The 15,397-nt window shown below is 43.6% G+C and overlaps 1 protein-coding gene across 4 annotated transcripts in view; it reads right to left on the reverse strand.

Moving 5' to 3' along the window:
* Window positions 1–1,348: 1,348 nt before the first annotated feature.
* The window catches only part of FKBP15 (FK506 binding protein 15), a 53,073-nt gene continuing 39,024 nt past the window's right edge, over window positions 1,349–15,397 (reverse strand). For 3 of the 4 annotated variants that reach the window (XM_015568788.1, XM_015568786.1, XM_015568785.1), the window contains exons 18-28: window positions 15,006–15,100; window positions 14,087–14,189; window positions 12,393–12,564; window positions 10,664–10,800; window positions 8,863–9,018; window positions 8,035–8,187; window positions 6,934–7,056; window positions 6,252–6,359; window positions 5,030–5,724; window positions 4,120–4,216; window positions 1,349–1,750 (exon numbers count right to left, since the gene is read on the reverse strand). In XM_015568788.1, the coding sequence (XP_015424274.1) occupies window positions 1,673–1,750; window positions 4,120–4,216; window positions 5,030–5,724; window positions 6,252–6,359; window positions 6,934–7,056; window positions 8,035–8,187; window positions 8,863–9,018; window positions 10,664–10,800; window positions 12,393–12,564; window positions 14,087–14,189; window positions 15,006–15,100 (1,917 nt within the window). In that variant the 3' untranslated portion in view covers window positions 1,349–1,672. The remainder of the gene's footprint in view (window positions 1,751–4,119; window positions 4,217–5,029; window positions 5,725–6,251; window positions 6,360–6,933; window positions 7,057–8,034; window positions 8,188–8,862; window positions 9,019–10,663; window positions 10,801–12,392; window positions 12,565–14,086; window positions 14,190–15,005; window positions 15,101–15,397) is intronic. The other variant, XM_015568787.1, reaches the window with a different exon arrangement.

The raw sequence follows: 15,397 nt of genomic DNA on the forward strand, positions 1-15,397 counted from the left end.
TCAACCGTCATTCTTCTTTTTTTCAATCCTCACCTGAGGATATGTTTATTGATTTTAGAGAGAGAGGAAGGGAGAGAGAGATTTCGATCAGTTGCCCCCCGGATGTGCCTTGACCGGGGATTGAGCCTGCAACCTAGGCATGTGCCCTGACCAGGAACCAAACTCAAAACCTTTTGGTGTACGGGATGATGCTCCAACCAACTGTAGCTAGGGCAACAGTCATGCTTTTGTTCATGTAACAAATAGAGATCAGGTGCCATGAGAAAAATAGTAACTGTAACATGGACTATAAATACCTGTGTTGGCACAATTATTACCACCTTCTTTCCCTGAGGGAAGAAGCAAAAAATATATCAAAACCAAGATTTAATTTAAAATAAGAAGTAACTCTAACATAGTACAGTATGTGATGCCTTCAGTACACTCCCCACACTTGCAGGGAATTGGAAAGCTGCTGATGTCACAGCAGGTGTAAGATTTCCAAAGTCCAGTGTAGTCTTGCTGATGGAGCTTCACACATCCATTTATATGTCCTGACCAGCTGGGCTCCCTCCTCAGTTTGCAACCTGCCAGTTTGATACAGTATCTTTACAATAAGGGGCAGAGCCAGACGGCCTGGCTGCCTCTCTAAGTGGGGATAACAGTGTCTTCTGCAAGGGCTGCTAGAGATGGGACAGTCTGTATAAAGTGCTCAACAACAGTGTCTGTTGTAACCAGGGCTGGTCAACGGTAGATCTCACTGCCGCCCAGCCCCGCGTGTGAGAGCAGGTTCAAAGCTGTCATCACAGAGAATGACCTCAGACCAGGTAAAGTGTAATTCAGGTTCCTGTCTTATCAACATTTAAAATCAGGCATTTTTATTAAAATTATTCTACTTTTTGAAGACTGGTTGCATGGTCTTGGAAAAATCTTTGAAGAAGTAAAAATACTTTCTCGCTCCTATTTTCTTCATTGGTCTGGGCCCTGAGTTCAGAGGGAATGGAAGCTGCTCTCAAAGTGAAGTCTCTCAGGGGCCTTGAGGGATGGAATGTAGGACCTGCCACCTTCTCTGCATGACTTCCTAGGTGGACCAAACACGCAGGCGCGAGTGGATGACAGGACTGGTGCTCGGATAGCCACCATGCCCTAAGCCTTAATGCAGCTGGGATGAGCAGGGACAGCAGAGGGTGACTTTGTTCTGAAAGCCTCACGTCCCAGGGTTAGGTACCAAAGGGAATAGGTCACCGTGGTTTTATGCACATTAATTGACCCAGATCTGTTACAACTTCTACCCTCAAAGTCTCAGAGAGGAGCACAGACAGCCCTAAGAACCAAATTCAATTTCTCCCCAAGAGCTTGAGTCGTTAGTGAAGAGAATAAAAGGCTTGGGAGGACAGGACTCTTGTAGGTAACCGACTGGAAGGGAGCCTACCAGCCCTTCCTTCAAATGGGACTCTGAGGCAGGACCAGGTCGGCTGCTGACAACCCCAGCATTCTGAAGACTGGCTCACGCTCCTCTTCACCCAGCCAGGTGGGGGCTCAGAAGTTAGCTAACTCAGATGATCTGAGTTACTGTCCTCAGAAAGCTCACCTTCACCTCACCCTGTGGCTCACTGAGACCCAGGGCTGGCTGTGCAAAATCATGCTTAGGCAAGGTTCAGTAGAGAAACCTTTGTATCAGTTTCCTGGGTCTTCATCCCAGCCAGTCAATGTCATCGTCATCATCATCATCTCCAAAAAGGGGTGTTGGGGGCGGGCGTCCCTTCATGCTCTGACAAAACAGGAAAAAGGAGTCAGTCCTCACTCGTTCCTGCACCAGCGGGGCTTCCCGCCTGTGTGAGGTGAAGTGAGTCAACACCCGTTGGAATAAAGGTTGGAAAGAAGGGAGTTGGTTAGAGTTTTACTAAAAGGACCAACCCCGAGGCCAGCAAACCTAGGCTTCCAGATAAAGCTGAGACAAGCAGGCAGAGAAGGGAGAAAAATCTTTCAACAGAAACGAGAAGACCAACTTTGTTTGGCTAATTTTGTCATTTATTTGTGAAATACATGTATTGATTTGACAGGTTTCCGCTCATGCAGTAACAATATACTTCGTGTGGACAAAGAAGGGTTGAAGGGGAGAGATGGAAGTAGGAGAAGAACAGAGCAGAGCGGCCTTAAGGGAGGAGAGGCTGCAGGAGGATGAAGGGAGGTTGGCAAGAATGCAATCACACTTGAAAAAATGATGCTGTGGCCTACGGTGGCCTGTCTGGCTCTGAACATGGCCCCATCCTTTGAGAGAGGTGAATTTAGAGGTATGGCCATATTACTGGGTGGGGAATCCCAAGTGATGAAGCAAGCCTAGAACGCAGGGCCACAGCCTCCCACTCCCCTGGTCTCACTGGCCCCTCTTTCACTCTCTCTGACCAGGAAGGGGGTAAGGGGAATTCACAGGCCACAGAGGAAACGCCACCCCTCCCCTCCCACACACACACACTTTTCATGACTTGAGCTCCTGGCCTTTTCCTTCTGCATTGGCAAGAAATAGGTCCTAAGGGGGCAGCAGGGATTGATGCTGGAGACAGACACAAACTGAGTATTCTCTACCAAGGTACTTCCTGCTCCAGTGAACTACTCTGCCCCAGAATCTGTCTTCACAGGGCCAGCCAAAGGGTCAGAGGTCCATCCCCACCACCGACTCATGGACCTTGTCCCTCTCTCTGGGCATCAATCAAGTGATCTCCAAACCCTGACAGTACAGGGTTTTAACATGGGGCTCACGGCTTCGGTTTTGTTCCGGCTAAAATTCTGGCTCTATGTTTACCAGTTCTAACACCCTGGGCCAGCTCTATAGCCTGGGACATGTCACTTAATCTTCCCGAGCCTCGGTCCTCTTTTCTATAAAATGGGATAAAAGTGCAGACCTCACTGGATTAGCAGAAGATTAAATGAGAATATCTGAGAAGTAGTTTTCAGAATACCCAGAAAATAGAAGTTGCTACTAATAGAAGTATTAATGTCAATACCAATAATATACTGCTTATAATATACTAGTCATATAGTTGGGATAATAAAATATTCCAACTATATTCAGGGCAGTCACTTGGAATATGCAATTGGTATTTTGGTTCCTTTTTTTTTTAAGTACAGAATTTGTATTCAGAATTCTCAAATGAAAGTTTAATTCTTGGAAAGAAGGGTTAATGGGAGGAACTGGGGCACACTTCCCAAAGGAACGCAGGCAGGAGGAAAGGGCTGTGGTACACGAGGGCTGGACCCCAGCTCTGTCACTGCCATTTTCCCAAGGTTCTGGCAAAAGGGAAAGCACACCCTGGCTGATACACGGGGGGAGAGAATTTGCCCCCATTCACCTCATTTTCTGTTCCTGGGATAGGCTGAGGCTAAAGCTGACCTGTGCTCCACCCCACGTTTCACTCTAGTAAATTCCCACGGCAGTAGTCGGAATGTCCCAGGGACAGGCACGGATGCCTCGGCAGCACAGTGGGGACAGCAGCCGCAGGAACCGGGGCTCTGACCAGGATCCAGCAGCCACTCGCCCTCCTGGCCTCTACTCGGGGCTATGCCTCCGTACTTAACCCATTTTCTGCCCAGGAATCTTGTGAGGACACAAGGCAGCGGGCTGGGAAGAGGGCTGAGGAAGCAGAGAATGCTCAGAAACTGGTGGTCATAGGAGGAGTCTGAGGGTTTAGTCCTAGCTCTGCCATTAAGTCATTCTGTGGCTTTAGGTAAATAAATAATCTGTCTGAGCCTCAGTCTCTTTGTCTATGAACAAAGATGCCAGACATGACAATCTTCAAAGTCCTCTCTAATTCTTAAATATAAATAATATCCTAGTGGATTTGAGAAAACCTAAAGCATTAGCATTCTAATATAGGACTAATCAGCCCCACTTTCCTCACTTACAGTGAAAACCATTCCTGCCTGGAGAGAGATTGTGGTCCTTGTTTAAGAGTAAAGTGGTACCTGACCATCCCCATTATGCTTACAGAGCTGCCTCCTCCCCGCCCCCCGCCTGCTCCCACAGGGCCCTGCACACAGAGCCCAGGGAGTGGGCCACCAACAGACTCCATTTCTCTTCTCAGAGCCAGTGGGGAAGAGCCCCTGGGCAGTGGTGTGAGGCAGTGTGTGGGATCTCCTTACCACCTCATCTTCATCCTCCTCCTCAGACTGTGCTTTGGACTTTGGAACTTTCAGAGTTGCCCCTTTAAATAGTTCATCCTCTTCATCCCCAGAGAGACTGAAAGGAAAATCAAGAAAATCAAGTACAGAAAATGTTCCTGCACTAGACCACAGTGCCCACAGGCTCTGGGGTAAGAATCCGACAGCTGTGGTAACCACCCAGGCATTCCTCCCACACTGGCCTCCTAGCTCTCGTGACTCTCTCCATAACCTACAGGCTGAGAGAACTTTTAAAGCTAATAAATCAGAGCAAGTCACTCTTCTGCTTAAATCCCTTTAACCACTTTTCACTGTACTTATAAGGTCCAAACTTCTAACAGTAACACAAAATCTCCTATGACCTAGTTTCCCAACATCAGCTTACCAGCCCTCTCCTACTACTGGGCCTTCTTTTAGTTCCTATGTCTCATCCCCTCCGTCCGCAGAGCCTTTGCATGTGCTGTCCTCGCCTTCTGCAATCTCTTCCTCACACTCTTGGCGTTAAAGTCCCCTTCCCATCCTTCAGATCTCAGTTTAAATGTTACCTTCTCAAAATCCATCCCGAACCACCCCGCCTAAAGTAGAATAACTCGCCCTTTATTTTCTATTATACACCCAGTTTCTTTTTTTCAGTACTTATACTTTCATAACAGTCCCCACTAGACTGTAAGCTCCTTATCTTAAGAACCAAATCTGCTTTGCCTACCACGCTATCACAGGGCTTACAGAGTCTTTTATAGTAGGCATCACTGAATACATATATGAATGCATGAATGAATGAAAAAGTGATTCAGTCCATCAGTCAGTCTCTGAGGGATGAACTGCCAGCTCTGGAAAAACCAGCAACAACCTTGCAGCCACCTTGTCCCTGAAACTGCTCAAGGGGACATACCTGGAACGCTGAGAAGAGTGGTTGGGTCCAAGCGCTGCCCCTGCAGCTACGGAACCTGCTTCTGTGCCTGACAGCTCCTCGGAGGGACCAGCAGAACTAGTGACATCTTCCTCTTTCTTGAACTCTGGAGGCTGAGGCTCTCCTCCTGGACTTTCAGGCTCCAAGGACAGTGGGTCGTCCCCCTTTTTGGGGTCTAAAGTCAGGGCCAGTCTCGTGGAGCTTTCTCGCTCCCCAACATAGGCATTTCCCAATGGGCTGGCAGCAAGTGTCTCCTCAAACTCAGAGTCCACAGTTACAGGGCCCGGAGGCTCAGGGGGAATTGAAGTCGGAGGCCCCAGAGCTCTGTGAGGGGGGATGCAAGCCAGTTTGGGTGGGAGCGAATCATCTTTTATCTCTGCGAGCACCTCTGCTTCTGTGGACTTCCCTTCCCTTCTCTGTGCATCCTCCTGGGGGGTGAGGAGGGCCTGAGGAGGCAATGGGTCAGCTTCCTTGACTACCTGCTCTGTCTGCACCATGGGGGACTCCTGCCTCTCTCTAGTCAGGGGTGCTTGAGACGGCTCAGAACTGGCTGAGACCGACTGCTCCTGGGAAGGGCTCCGAGGTTGCTCTTCTTCTTCTTGTTCTTCTTCCTCATCTTCATTGCTGCTCTCTCCTGTCTCTGGCTCGTGTTGGTTTAGCAGCTGAAGAGTCACCATCTGTTCAAAAGCCAAGGAGGAGATTATCACTGAGGGGAATGAGCAGGCACTCCTAGTTCTTCAGACCTTATAAACACAACTGGTCATCTAGTTCAAATGGCTTTGCTTCTTCCTCTCACAGGAGGCAGCCCCTATCTGTCCAGACAAAAGTCATTCCAGGCATCCAAATTGATGATGAACAGTCTTGAATCATTTTTTTTTTATTGCTTAAAATATTACAAAGGGTATTACGTATGTGTCCTTTTTTCCCCCCACCCTTTGAATCATTTTTTATTCACGACCCCTTAGAACAGTGGTTCTCAACCTTGGCTGCTCATCCTCCGGAAATTCTCTTTCTTTGTTACTAATGTTGTGGCCCACCCCATAACAAAGAAACAGAATTTCCGGAGGATGAGGCCCAGATATCAGGATTTTAAAAAGATTCACAAGTGATTCTAATGTGCAGCCAAGGTTGAGAACCACTGCCTTAGAAGGTACTTAAGCAATGAGATCACCATTTCAGTGCAACAATCTGCAGTTGGCTGTACCTTGATGGTATTCATGATGGTCCCCAGGATGGTCCTGCCATTATATGATTCTTCTAGCTCAAACTCTCCCCGCAGGGACTGGAACACCTGGTTCATAATCTTCTTGACCTGAATGAAGATGTGAGGGGAGAAAACAGTACCGAAATGTATGCTGCACAAATCAAGGGATGAGGAATGCATATAAATTCCAGAGGGTTTGGAAGGCTAAAATGAAACTTTCATAGAACTCTACAGCAGGACACAACTGGTCATGAACTCAGAGACTGAGGTAGTCACTATGCAGAGGGAAATACCAAACAATGAGCAGCCCTTGACAAAAGAGTTATCAAGGATGGCTAAGCTATGCCCAAGACAGCTCACAGACCATCTATTATTGCCTCCCTCCCACTGTGACCCCCACTAGAGCTCTGTGGGCTCCAGGATTAGTGGCTAGTGGGTGCTGGGCATACTCCCCACTCTTCTCCTGTGATTTAGGGGCACTTCCTGTATTTGTCAAAAATTCAGGATAGGGCCCTCAGGGTTTACCACAGAAGTGATAGGTTCCAAAGGGTTAACTTATACTTAAGTCAGATAAAAGGTGCATCACTAAAGCTAAAAAAGAAGTTATCAACACAACAGATGGTCCACATTCTTTCTGAATGCTTGGTATGACATAGTTTGCTTCTTCAAAGTACCAGCTCACCTTCTCTGATGAGTCAGTGGCAACTTCAACCCCAGACATCTGCGCCTTATTTTTCTCTATTTCCTTGATGTGCTGTTCATTTTGCTCCGTCAGGGTTGTGACTTGGGCCTGGAGGGCTAAACACTGCAAACGAGACAGACTGTGCTTGTGGGCTGGACTACCAGATGGGAAATTCAGGAAACCGAGTGGGAGGATCGTCCTAAGCATCAAGTGTCAACCTCAGGTAGGTCTGCTGGTGTCCACACCCTCCACCCCCACACCATGCCTGCTGACTCAGAGCATCCACTTCCTCATCACTTAATCTCATCTCACAACTTCACCTCCTCTTTCCCAACAAGGTCACTTGCCTTGTTCCTAATCGGGTCAAGAATATAATAAAAAAAGGAGCTTATAAGTTTAGTCGCATAGACATGTGAACATTGGACATTAAAAGCAACCTATTCACCTATAAGACTGCATTCATCATCTCTGAGTCAAAGATTTTCAACTGGATACTTTAAAGGAAGAAATTGACCTCTACATACGGGGACTTGCATGCCATGACTCTAAGCCATCTCCTAGCTCTCTCTCCCTCTCATTTTTATGCCAAGATGATTCCACCACATCCAAGCTCCATCGTATCTCGGTGCTTTTTTCCAGAATGTTATGTTGCCTGTTCACTTTACCAAAGCTACTTGGACTTTTTGGCTCTTCTCTCCTGGGTACCTCCTCTCTGGGCCTCATAGAACTTAATGCTCACCTTTGTTGCTCTATTGTCTCCCTTTCTTTTCTTTGAGATTCTAGAGGGCCAAGTTCTTTGTAAGCCTTTTCCCTACCAGTGTCTGGAACACAACTGGTACTCAATAAATACTCGCTTAATAAAAAGATCAAATAATAATGGAAAACATGCTTAGAATACTAGTGCTGCTATTTCTTTTAGTAGGTCACTCATCTGCCATCCCAAATAAATGCGAAATATGACTGTGGAGAGTTGAACAAGTGTGATTTTGTTTTTAAGCTATTGGCATCTTTAGGATCAAAAGAAACAACAAGACTCAGACAACCTGTTTGTCTCCTATACCTGGGCTGCCTAAGCTGTTTGGCCCCGGGGAAAACGCCTACCTTTTCCTGCAGCTGGAGCAGCTTCTGCTGGCTGGCATCTCTCTGTGCACACACCTCCTGATACTGCTGCAGGTGTTCGTCCTTGGCGGAGGCCAACAAGTGTTCACATTTTGCTTCCCACTGGGTCTGCAGCTCAGCCTGTACTAGAGACAGCTGCCAAGAAAACGCAATCACTGTATCCTGGGGGTCCAGTTGCATCCAGAGAAGCCCATCTTTTGTAAGGCAAAAGAATAAGCTAATAACCGCTCACCTACCCTAACAACTCTGCCTGCCTGCCTGTTCGCTCCTAACCCCTCTGCCTGCCTGCCTGATGCCCCTAACCACTGTGCCTACCTGCCTGATGCCCCTAACTGCTCCCCTGCCTGCCTGATCGCCCCTAACTGCCTCTGCCTGCCTGCCTGCCTGACTGCCCCTAACTGTTCTCCCCTGCTGGACTGATAGCCCCTAACTGCCTCTACCTCAGCCCCTGTCACCATGGGTTTCTCTGGAAGTTGTCCAGAAGACGTCTGGAAGACGTCCGGTCTAATTGGCATATTAACCTTTAATTAGTATAGGTTATTGTACTATTTATTTGTATTATTTGTCTTTTTATTTTGTTATTATTTTGTATTCTTACTTATGATTTATCTTTTAGATGATAGCTGGCAATTTAACCTCCTTCCCCCGCCCCCTCCCCCTCCCTGTATCTGGATTGCGTTCTCCCATCTTTCTCCAAAGTGAGAGCACTGACTATGAGAAATGTCATCATAAAGGATAAAGAAACTAGAAACTTTTCTGAGCCCTTCATGCTTTCCTTTTATTTCCAAATTACCTGCTGTTTCCTATTACCTGCTCTGAAGCTGCTTGGTCTGTGGACACACGAGCCTTTTTCAAGAGCTGTCGAAGTTTGTCCAATTCCTCCTGGTATGACTTGCGAATTTCATCCATCTCCTCCTCAGCCTGACAGCGCTCTTGAGCTGACTTCTTTTTCCTTTCTGAGAGGTTCTTAGGAACAAGAGAACTATCATCAGCTCTAGCTGTTTAACAGAGGATAAATGGAGATGGTGGCAATGGTGACTGACCTCAATGAGTCCTTACTTCATTTATAAAAACAATGCATTTTTTAGTTATTTTTCCCTATGTATTTACCATTCTTGGCTACTGGGGGGTTAGGAAAATTGGAACAAGGAGAAAAACAAGAGGTTTAACTACAATTCTATTAAGAGGTGGGGAATATCGCAACAGTGAAGTGGAGACTTTCACGCCCAATTGGTAAGAAAATAAATGGTATGCTCTCTTAGGTGGTGATTTGGCAGCCTTGTGAAAAGATTTCAAAATATGCACACCGAGAAATGCGACAAACTATAATTTATCTTAAGGAAATGATAAATCATGTTCATAAAGACTGTGTGCTACAAGGATCTATAACAATAAAAAACTGAGAACATCCACAAAATCAGAATTAATTGGTTAAAAAAACAAACACACTGATAAAAATCACAGAAGAAACTAAAAAATGGAGCCTAAAGGTTTATCCCCTAAAAGGCACTAGGCCAAAAGGGCTTTCTTTACTAGAGAGTTTTACTGAAACCTCAGAAATAGTTTGTTCTTTTTATATTTAAACCATTCCAGAAAATAGAGAAGACAGAAATTTGCCTACTTTGTTCAACGGGGTTGAAATTACCCTGATATTAAAATTTTAACACAACAAAAGATACTATAAAGTTTAAAAACAGAAAACTAGAAAAATATTTGTGGCATCTATAACTGGCAAAGGATTAATACCCTTAATAGTGTTTACAAATCAAATATTATAATAGAAAAGAGGGCAAAGGAAAGAGGGCACAGAAAAAAACAAATAGGTATTAAATATATGAAAGCTTTACTACTAACAAAAATACATGTTAAAACAAGATAGCATATGTCACCTATCTGACTATAAAGATTAGAAAAACTTGATATATGCAGGTTTGAAAAGGGGATGGAGAAATGGTTTACGCACATAGTGCTGGAAATGTAAGCCACCCCACTCTACTTTCTGATAACTTAGCAATATTTATTTTAAAACTTTAGATGTGTAGCATTTCCTCTGATCCAGCAATTCTAATTCAACCATCTGTTTTATGGGAATGCTCAAATAAATTTGCGAAAATAGTTATATAGTACAAGGATGTCCAAAGTAGCAATGCTTGAAAGAGAAACATAAATACCCATCAATAGGTGAACAGTGAAGTAAATTATGGTACCACCTCATAGCAGACTATGCAGCAGTTAAAAAGAATGAGAAAGTTCTCATTGTTATTAGTACAATGTCCACAACATTGTGAGAAAGCATTAAATACCACCCCATTATTGTTAAAACATGATCATCAGTGTAGCTATGTGTATGTAGGTATAAGTGACTGTGTGTGTTTTATACACACAGAAAACAACCCAGAAGTACACACTGTTTATAGCTACCTCTAACATATGAGATTAGACAGGGGGGAAAGAAAAATTTTATTTTTTAAGATAAAATTTATTTTAATTTTATACTTTTCTGTCTTATTTGAACACTATTGTAATCTTTAAAAGGAAAGTAAAAAGGTGTATTAAACAGCTAATCCTGGCCACTGGGGTTCAACAGAGAAAGTTCAGTTGTAAAACTTACCTTTTCCAGAGACTCCTTCTCAGCTCGAAGGTCAGCCAGCTCTTCCTCCAGCGCGGTCACCTTGAGTTCCAGTTGCTTCCGGCTTTGCTTTTCACTTTTGAATCTGGATTGTGCTTGCTCAGAGGTTTCTTGGAGCTCTGGGATATAACAGCAGAGACACTTAGCTGCAGAACCAGAGCTACAGCATGCTATACAGCATCCCAGAAGCTTCTGAGAAGCTGCACTGTGTCATCTCCCAATCCTACCACACAAGCATCTTTCCCTCAGTCCTTTTAGTTGTCACCTCACTGACCAGCCATAGATTCACCAAGCCATATAGTGACTTCTCCACTAACCCATACAAAACGGGAAAGTTCCAAGCAGTTAGAGGCCACCTTAAAAATATATCACTCCCACAATTCCATTACAGCCACTGTCTTAGCACGTTAGACAGCTCTGTTTGGCATTGGTCCAGCCCTTTCTCACTGGCTGGGTAAAGTATTTTCAAGTTTCTTGGTAGCTGGGATATTCTACCAAAGGTGTGCTTTCAACATATGCCTTCTCAAATAAAGCTATTTGAAATATCTCTTAAAAATGTAATGCATCACTTATTTTGTTTAGAAAACTTTTGAGATCCTATGGTACTCTTGAGGTAATTGTCATAGGGCACCACAAAAGCAGAAAAGAAGATATCTGTATGACATTTAAATCTAAGCCTATCTCTCATGTGCACCCAGGTTATGCTCTAAAAGAAAAGGGATTTATCTTTAAGATATCACTGTACCAACTGACATCACTGGTTTTTTTAGCTACCAGGCAGTGAAGTTTGCTTCTTTCCCATTCTGCTGCTGCTCCAGCTCACCCACTGGTCCCATCTGTGTCTTCCACATTTGTTTCTATACACTGAGGTGGATGTATCAACATGCTGGTCTTCCCAAATCTTGTACCCAAGTCACCATGGCTTGAGCACCACCTTTGTGCCACCTTTGAGCACTGAATTAACACTAATTTGGAGGAAAGGCCTTTACAAATATGAGTGAGACACCATCCTTGCCCTCTAGGGGCTTGCATTCTAGAGGGGAAAACATACATGTAAATAGTGCTGATCAAAGGCAACATGTGAGAATGGTTGTAATGATGCCTGAGGAAAAAAATTTTTTAAAAAGATCAAATGTTGTAGGGGAAAAAACAAGGAAATCTTCTGAAAGAGGCAGATGTTGGGAAAAAAATGGAAACAAATATTGGTGAGGGTGGGCACACCAAATCCAGAGAACAGCATGGATACAGAGCAAGACAAGAACTACAGATGTGCTGAAGAGTAGAGCCAGGATGAACTGAGCAGCATAATGGGAAATAAGCCAAGACGGAGGGGCCCTGAGTGCTGCTAAAGAGCTGCAATCTATTCTCCAGGAAACAGGCAACCAGGACAGGAAGCATCTCTTTCAAAAACCTCCACTGTCAAGAGTTAGAGCAACTCTAACGTCCAGGCCTACGAGGCCAATTCTAATTCCAAAGGTATTGAAGACCAACACTTGGCTCAAACAAAGCGGAACTGTGGCCACTGGTCAATTCTACACGCATAGTCAGTTCTTGTGTTGTCCTTTATGTAGGTTTATACTGGCCCACCTTAATTTTTGGCTGTCTTCACAAACTTCATGAGCATTATGCCAAAGGTATTGAGAGGAAGGAAATAGTTTAATTCCTTAAGTTTAAATGGTCAAAGTCCCAGCCCTCTCTACACAGGACACACCTGAGAGCTCGGCCTGCAGTTTGGTGAGTTGGCCCCGGAAGAGGTCTGTCTCCTTCAAGCTTTCTGTCAGCTGCATCTGCAGCTCTGTTTCTTTCTTTTGGTGAGCAGTCATTTTCAGCTGCAGGTGAGAGACCTGTGCAGTGGCTTCTGCTAACTCTTCCGTCACCTTGGCCTAAAGAGTAACAAAGTATGACGTAACTTTAAAATGGGTGTTCTTTGTCTCTAAGTGATGACCCAGCCTCACATACTCTATGCTGACTGCACTGGTAGAAAGGGAGCTAATCCCACCTTCAATCTGCATTGAACTAAAATCAGACCTTCAAGTGTACAGTGTCTGACTCAGGAATTCCCTTGAAGAAATGTGTCCTTAGGAAATATTTAGGAAGTTTACAAAAATGTTGCTACAAGGATGTTTGATGTAGCATTGTATGTAGTTGGAAAAGAATGAAAAGATAAAATGCTCAAAAATGAGCTTAATTAAGCAAAGTATGAAAACTATCCTGAATGGTGTTGTCAAAGAATATTAATAGCACTGGATACAGTCACAACCTATTGGTAAATATCACCAATCTGATACATGAAAAAAAGGTATTCCTCCCATTTCCTAACTTTTCTACATGTACTTTTTTAAATAAAAAAGGAAATTTAGAAATTTAAACTGAATGTCTTCAATGGCAATCAACTATAATTTCTCCCCTGTGGTACTGCACTACCAGTTGTACTATTATAATGTAAAGATCAGCCCCATGAGAGTTACTGCTTTGGGGGTTCTTAGAAAAACAGAGCTAATAAAAGAAGGGAATGCTTCAACTTTTGACTGTTTGATGTATGTTAAATGGTGCTTTGCGCTAGACAAACAGAAGTAAAATATTGGTTGCAAAATCTAATCTGGAGCCGAAAACTGGTTTAGCTCAGTGGATAGAGCGTCGGCCTGCAGACTGAAAGGTCCCAGGTTCGATTCCGGTCAAGGGCATGTACCTGGGTTGCGGGCACATCCCCAGTGGGAGATGTGCAGGAAGCAGCTGATCGATGTTTCTCTCTCATCGATGTTTCTATCCCTCTCCCTTCCTCTCTGTAAAAAATCAATAAAATACATAAAATAAAATAAAAATCTAATCTGGAAAACCCTCTAATGATATTCTGTGTATTAAGAGTGATAAAGAAAATTATGATTAAAAGAATGTCAATAAATAGGAATGGTAAAAACAAGTGACAAATACCACCTTAATCTCACCTGAACTGATGTGCTCCTATAAAAATTAGAAATGAGCTAACAGGGAAGGCAGCAAGTGGTTGCTCTTCTCATGACTACTCTTGCTTTCTGGACAGCAATGTAGTTATGGGTTGAACCATCTCCCCTGCACTATCATACTGCTACTACCATTACTGTTCTTATACTTTCCATGCATTTTTACAGTTGTCTACTTTCTTATCAACAGAATAAATTTAGTTTGTAATAAGCTGAATAATCGATAAATTACTAAGATCAATGATTGTTTCTGTGTCAACTTATTGCAAAGTATATGAACAGATATCTGGATGATGGACATATTAAAATCTATTGGAAGATTTCTAGTTCTCTTCCCAAAGAGAGCAAAAATTCTGTTGAAAAGCAGATTGGTAATTACGTACACAGGACCACTCCCGAGCTCTACACATCCTGATCTGGGCTTTTCTCTCCCCAGTGACTTTACCTTCTCTTGTTCAGCATGCAATACCCTTGCCTGTGTGTTTTCTGTGGCTGTTTGAAGTGAGTTGTTCCTCTTCTCCATCATCAGGTTACTCTGCTCAACATACCTATGAAATAAATAGGGAAAAAGAAAACATTTAGCAAGCATCAAATATATTCCAGGTGTAACACACATCAGTCCTCACAACATTGCTCTCTACCTTCATGAACAATATAAAAGCTTTTTCTTTCCCTGAGAGCTGCAATCAAGTTTGGAGTCGGAACCTGGGCTGGAGGTGAACTGCTTTGAATTTGTATAATGAAGAGAAGAGAAATTGGAAGGGTGTGTGTTGTGGTGAAGGGGATGAGAAGGCAAAAGAGACTGGAGTAAGAAGGCTGCAAGAGGGAAGAAAAGAAAGCCCCTCCCTGCTCCCCTTCCATGTGAGAGACAAGAGACACGAAGAAAAATATGAGAGAATGCTTTTTTTTTAAGTGAAACACTATATGCCATGACATGGATCCCTGACCTACCCTCTAATCTTCAAAAGGATCTAGAAAAATTACAAAATGCTTGGAAATCAGTGAGGTTCTGGTTGATTAAACAGATTCAACCTACACAAAGAAGGAACTGTTGATACCAGTTTTCTAAGTATTAGCATCACTTTTATGGAAAGTAGGGTCAGTAGGAATAAACACAATACCTAAAGCAGGTAACGAAGAGCAGAGCTGGGATTCAAGCACAGGTCTGCCTCACATCACAGCCTACTGAGCTCTTTCTACTGAAACGCCTCTCAGGAAACAAGCAATAATTCACATGACAGGCAGGAAACAGACGTAGGAGAAATACAGATAAATTGCCCTAAACAGATATGTTTATTTAACCTGGGCATTTACAAATTAATCCCTTTTGTCCATCCTAGCTAGTGCCCCGTACCTGTCATTACCTCTGATTTCGTTCAATTAGTTCACTGATCTTGTCATTCTGTTCTTCTATCCGGCTGCTCTTTTCAAGGATCTCTTGCTTCAATCTTTCATTTTCCTGGATTCAAAATGTATGATGTATATCTTAAGTTTTTAAGAGAAAAGTGCCAGATAAAAGGAATCAACTTGGACAGCAACGTTACATATTTTGAGGTAAAAAACTTATAAAATACTTAAAACAACTTATACCTGAGGAATACAAATCACTATGGCCAATAGATTAAACATATAAATGGCTATAAAATAAAGCAAAATTCTGAAATATGCTCAAAGAGAAATGTTTCCTCCTGACTATATAGTGATGTCACTTGGAATTAAGCCGTAATGGATTTTCCAGAATTTCCCACCTCGGTGT

The sequence above is a fragment of the Myotis davidii genome, unplaced genomic scaffold, assembly GCF_000327345.1.
Source record: "Myotis davidii unplaced genomic scaffold, ASM32734v1 scaffold64, whole genome shotgun sequence".
NCBI lineage: Eukaryota > Metazoa > Chordata > Mammalia > Chiroptera > Vespertilionidae > Myotis > Myotis davidii.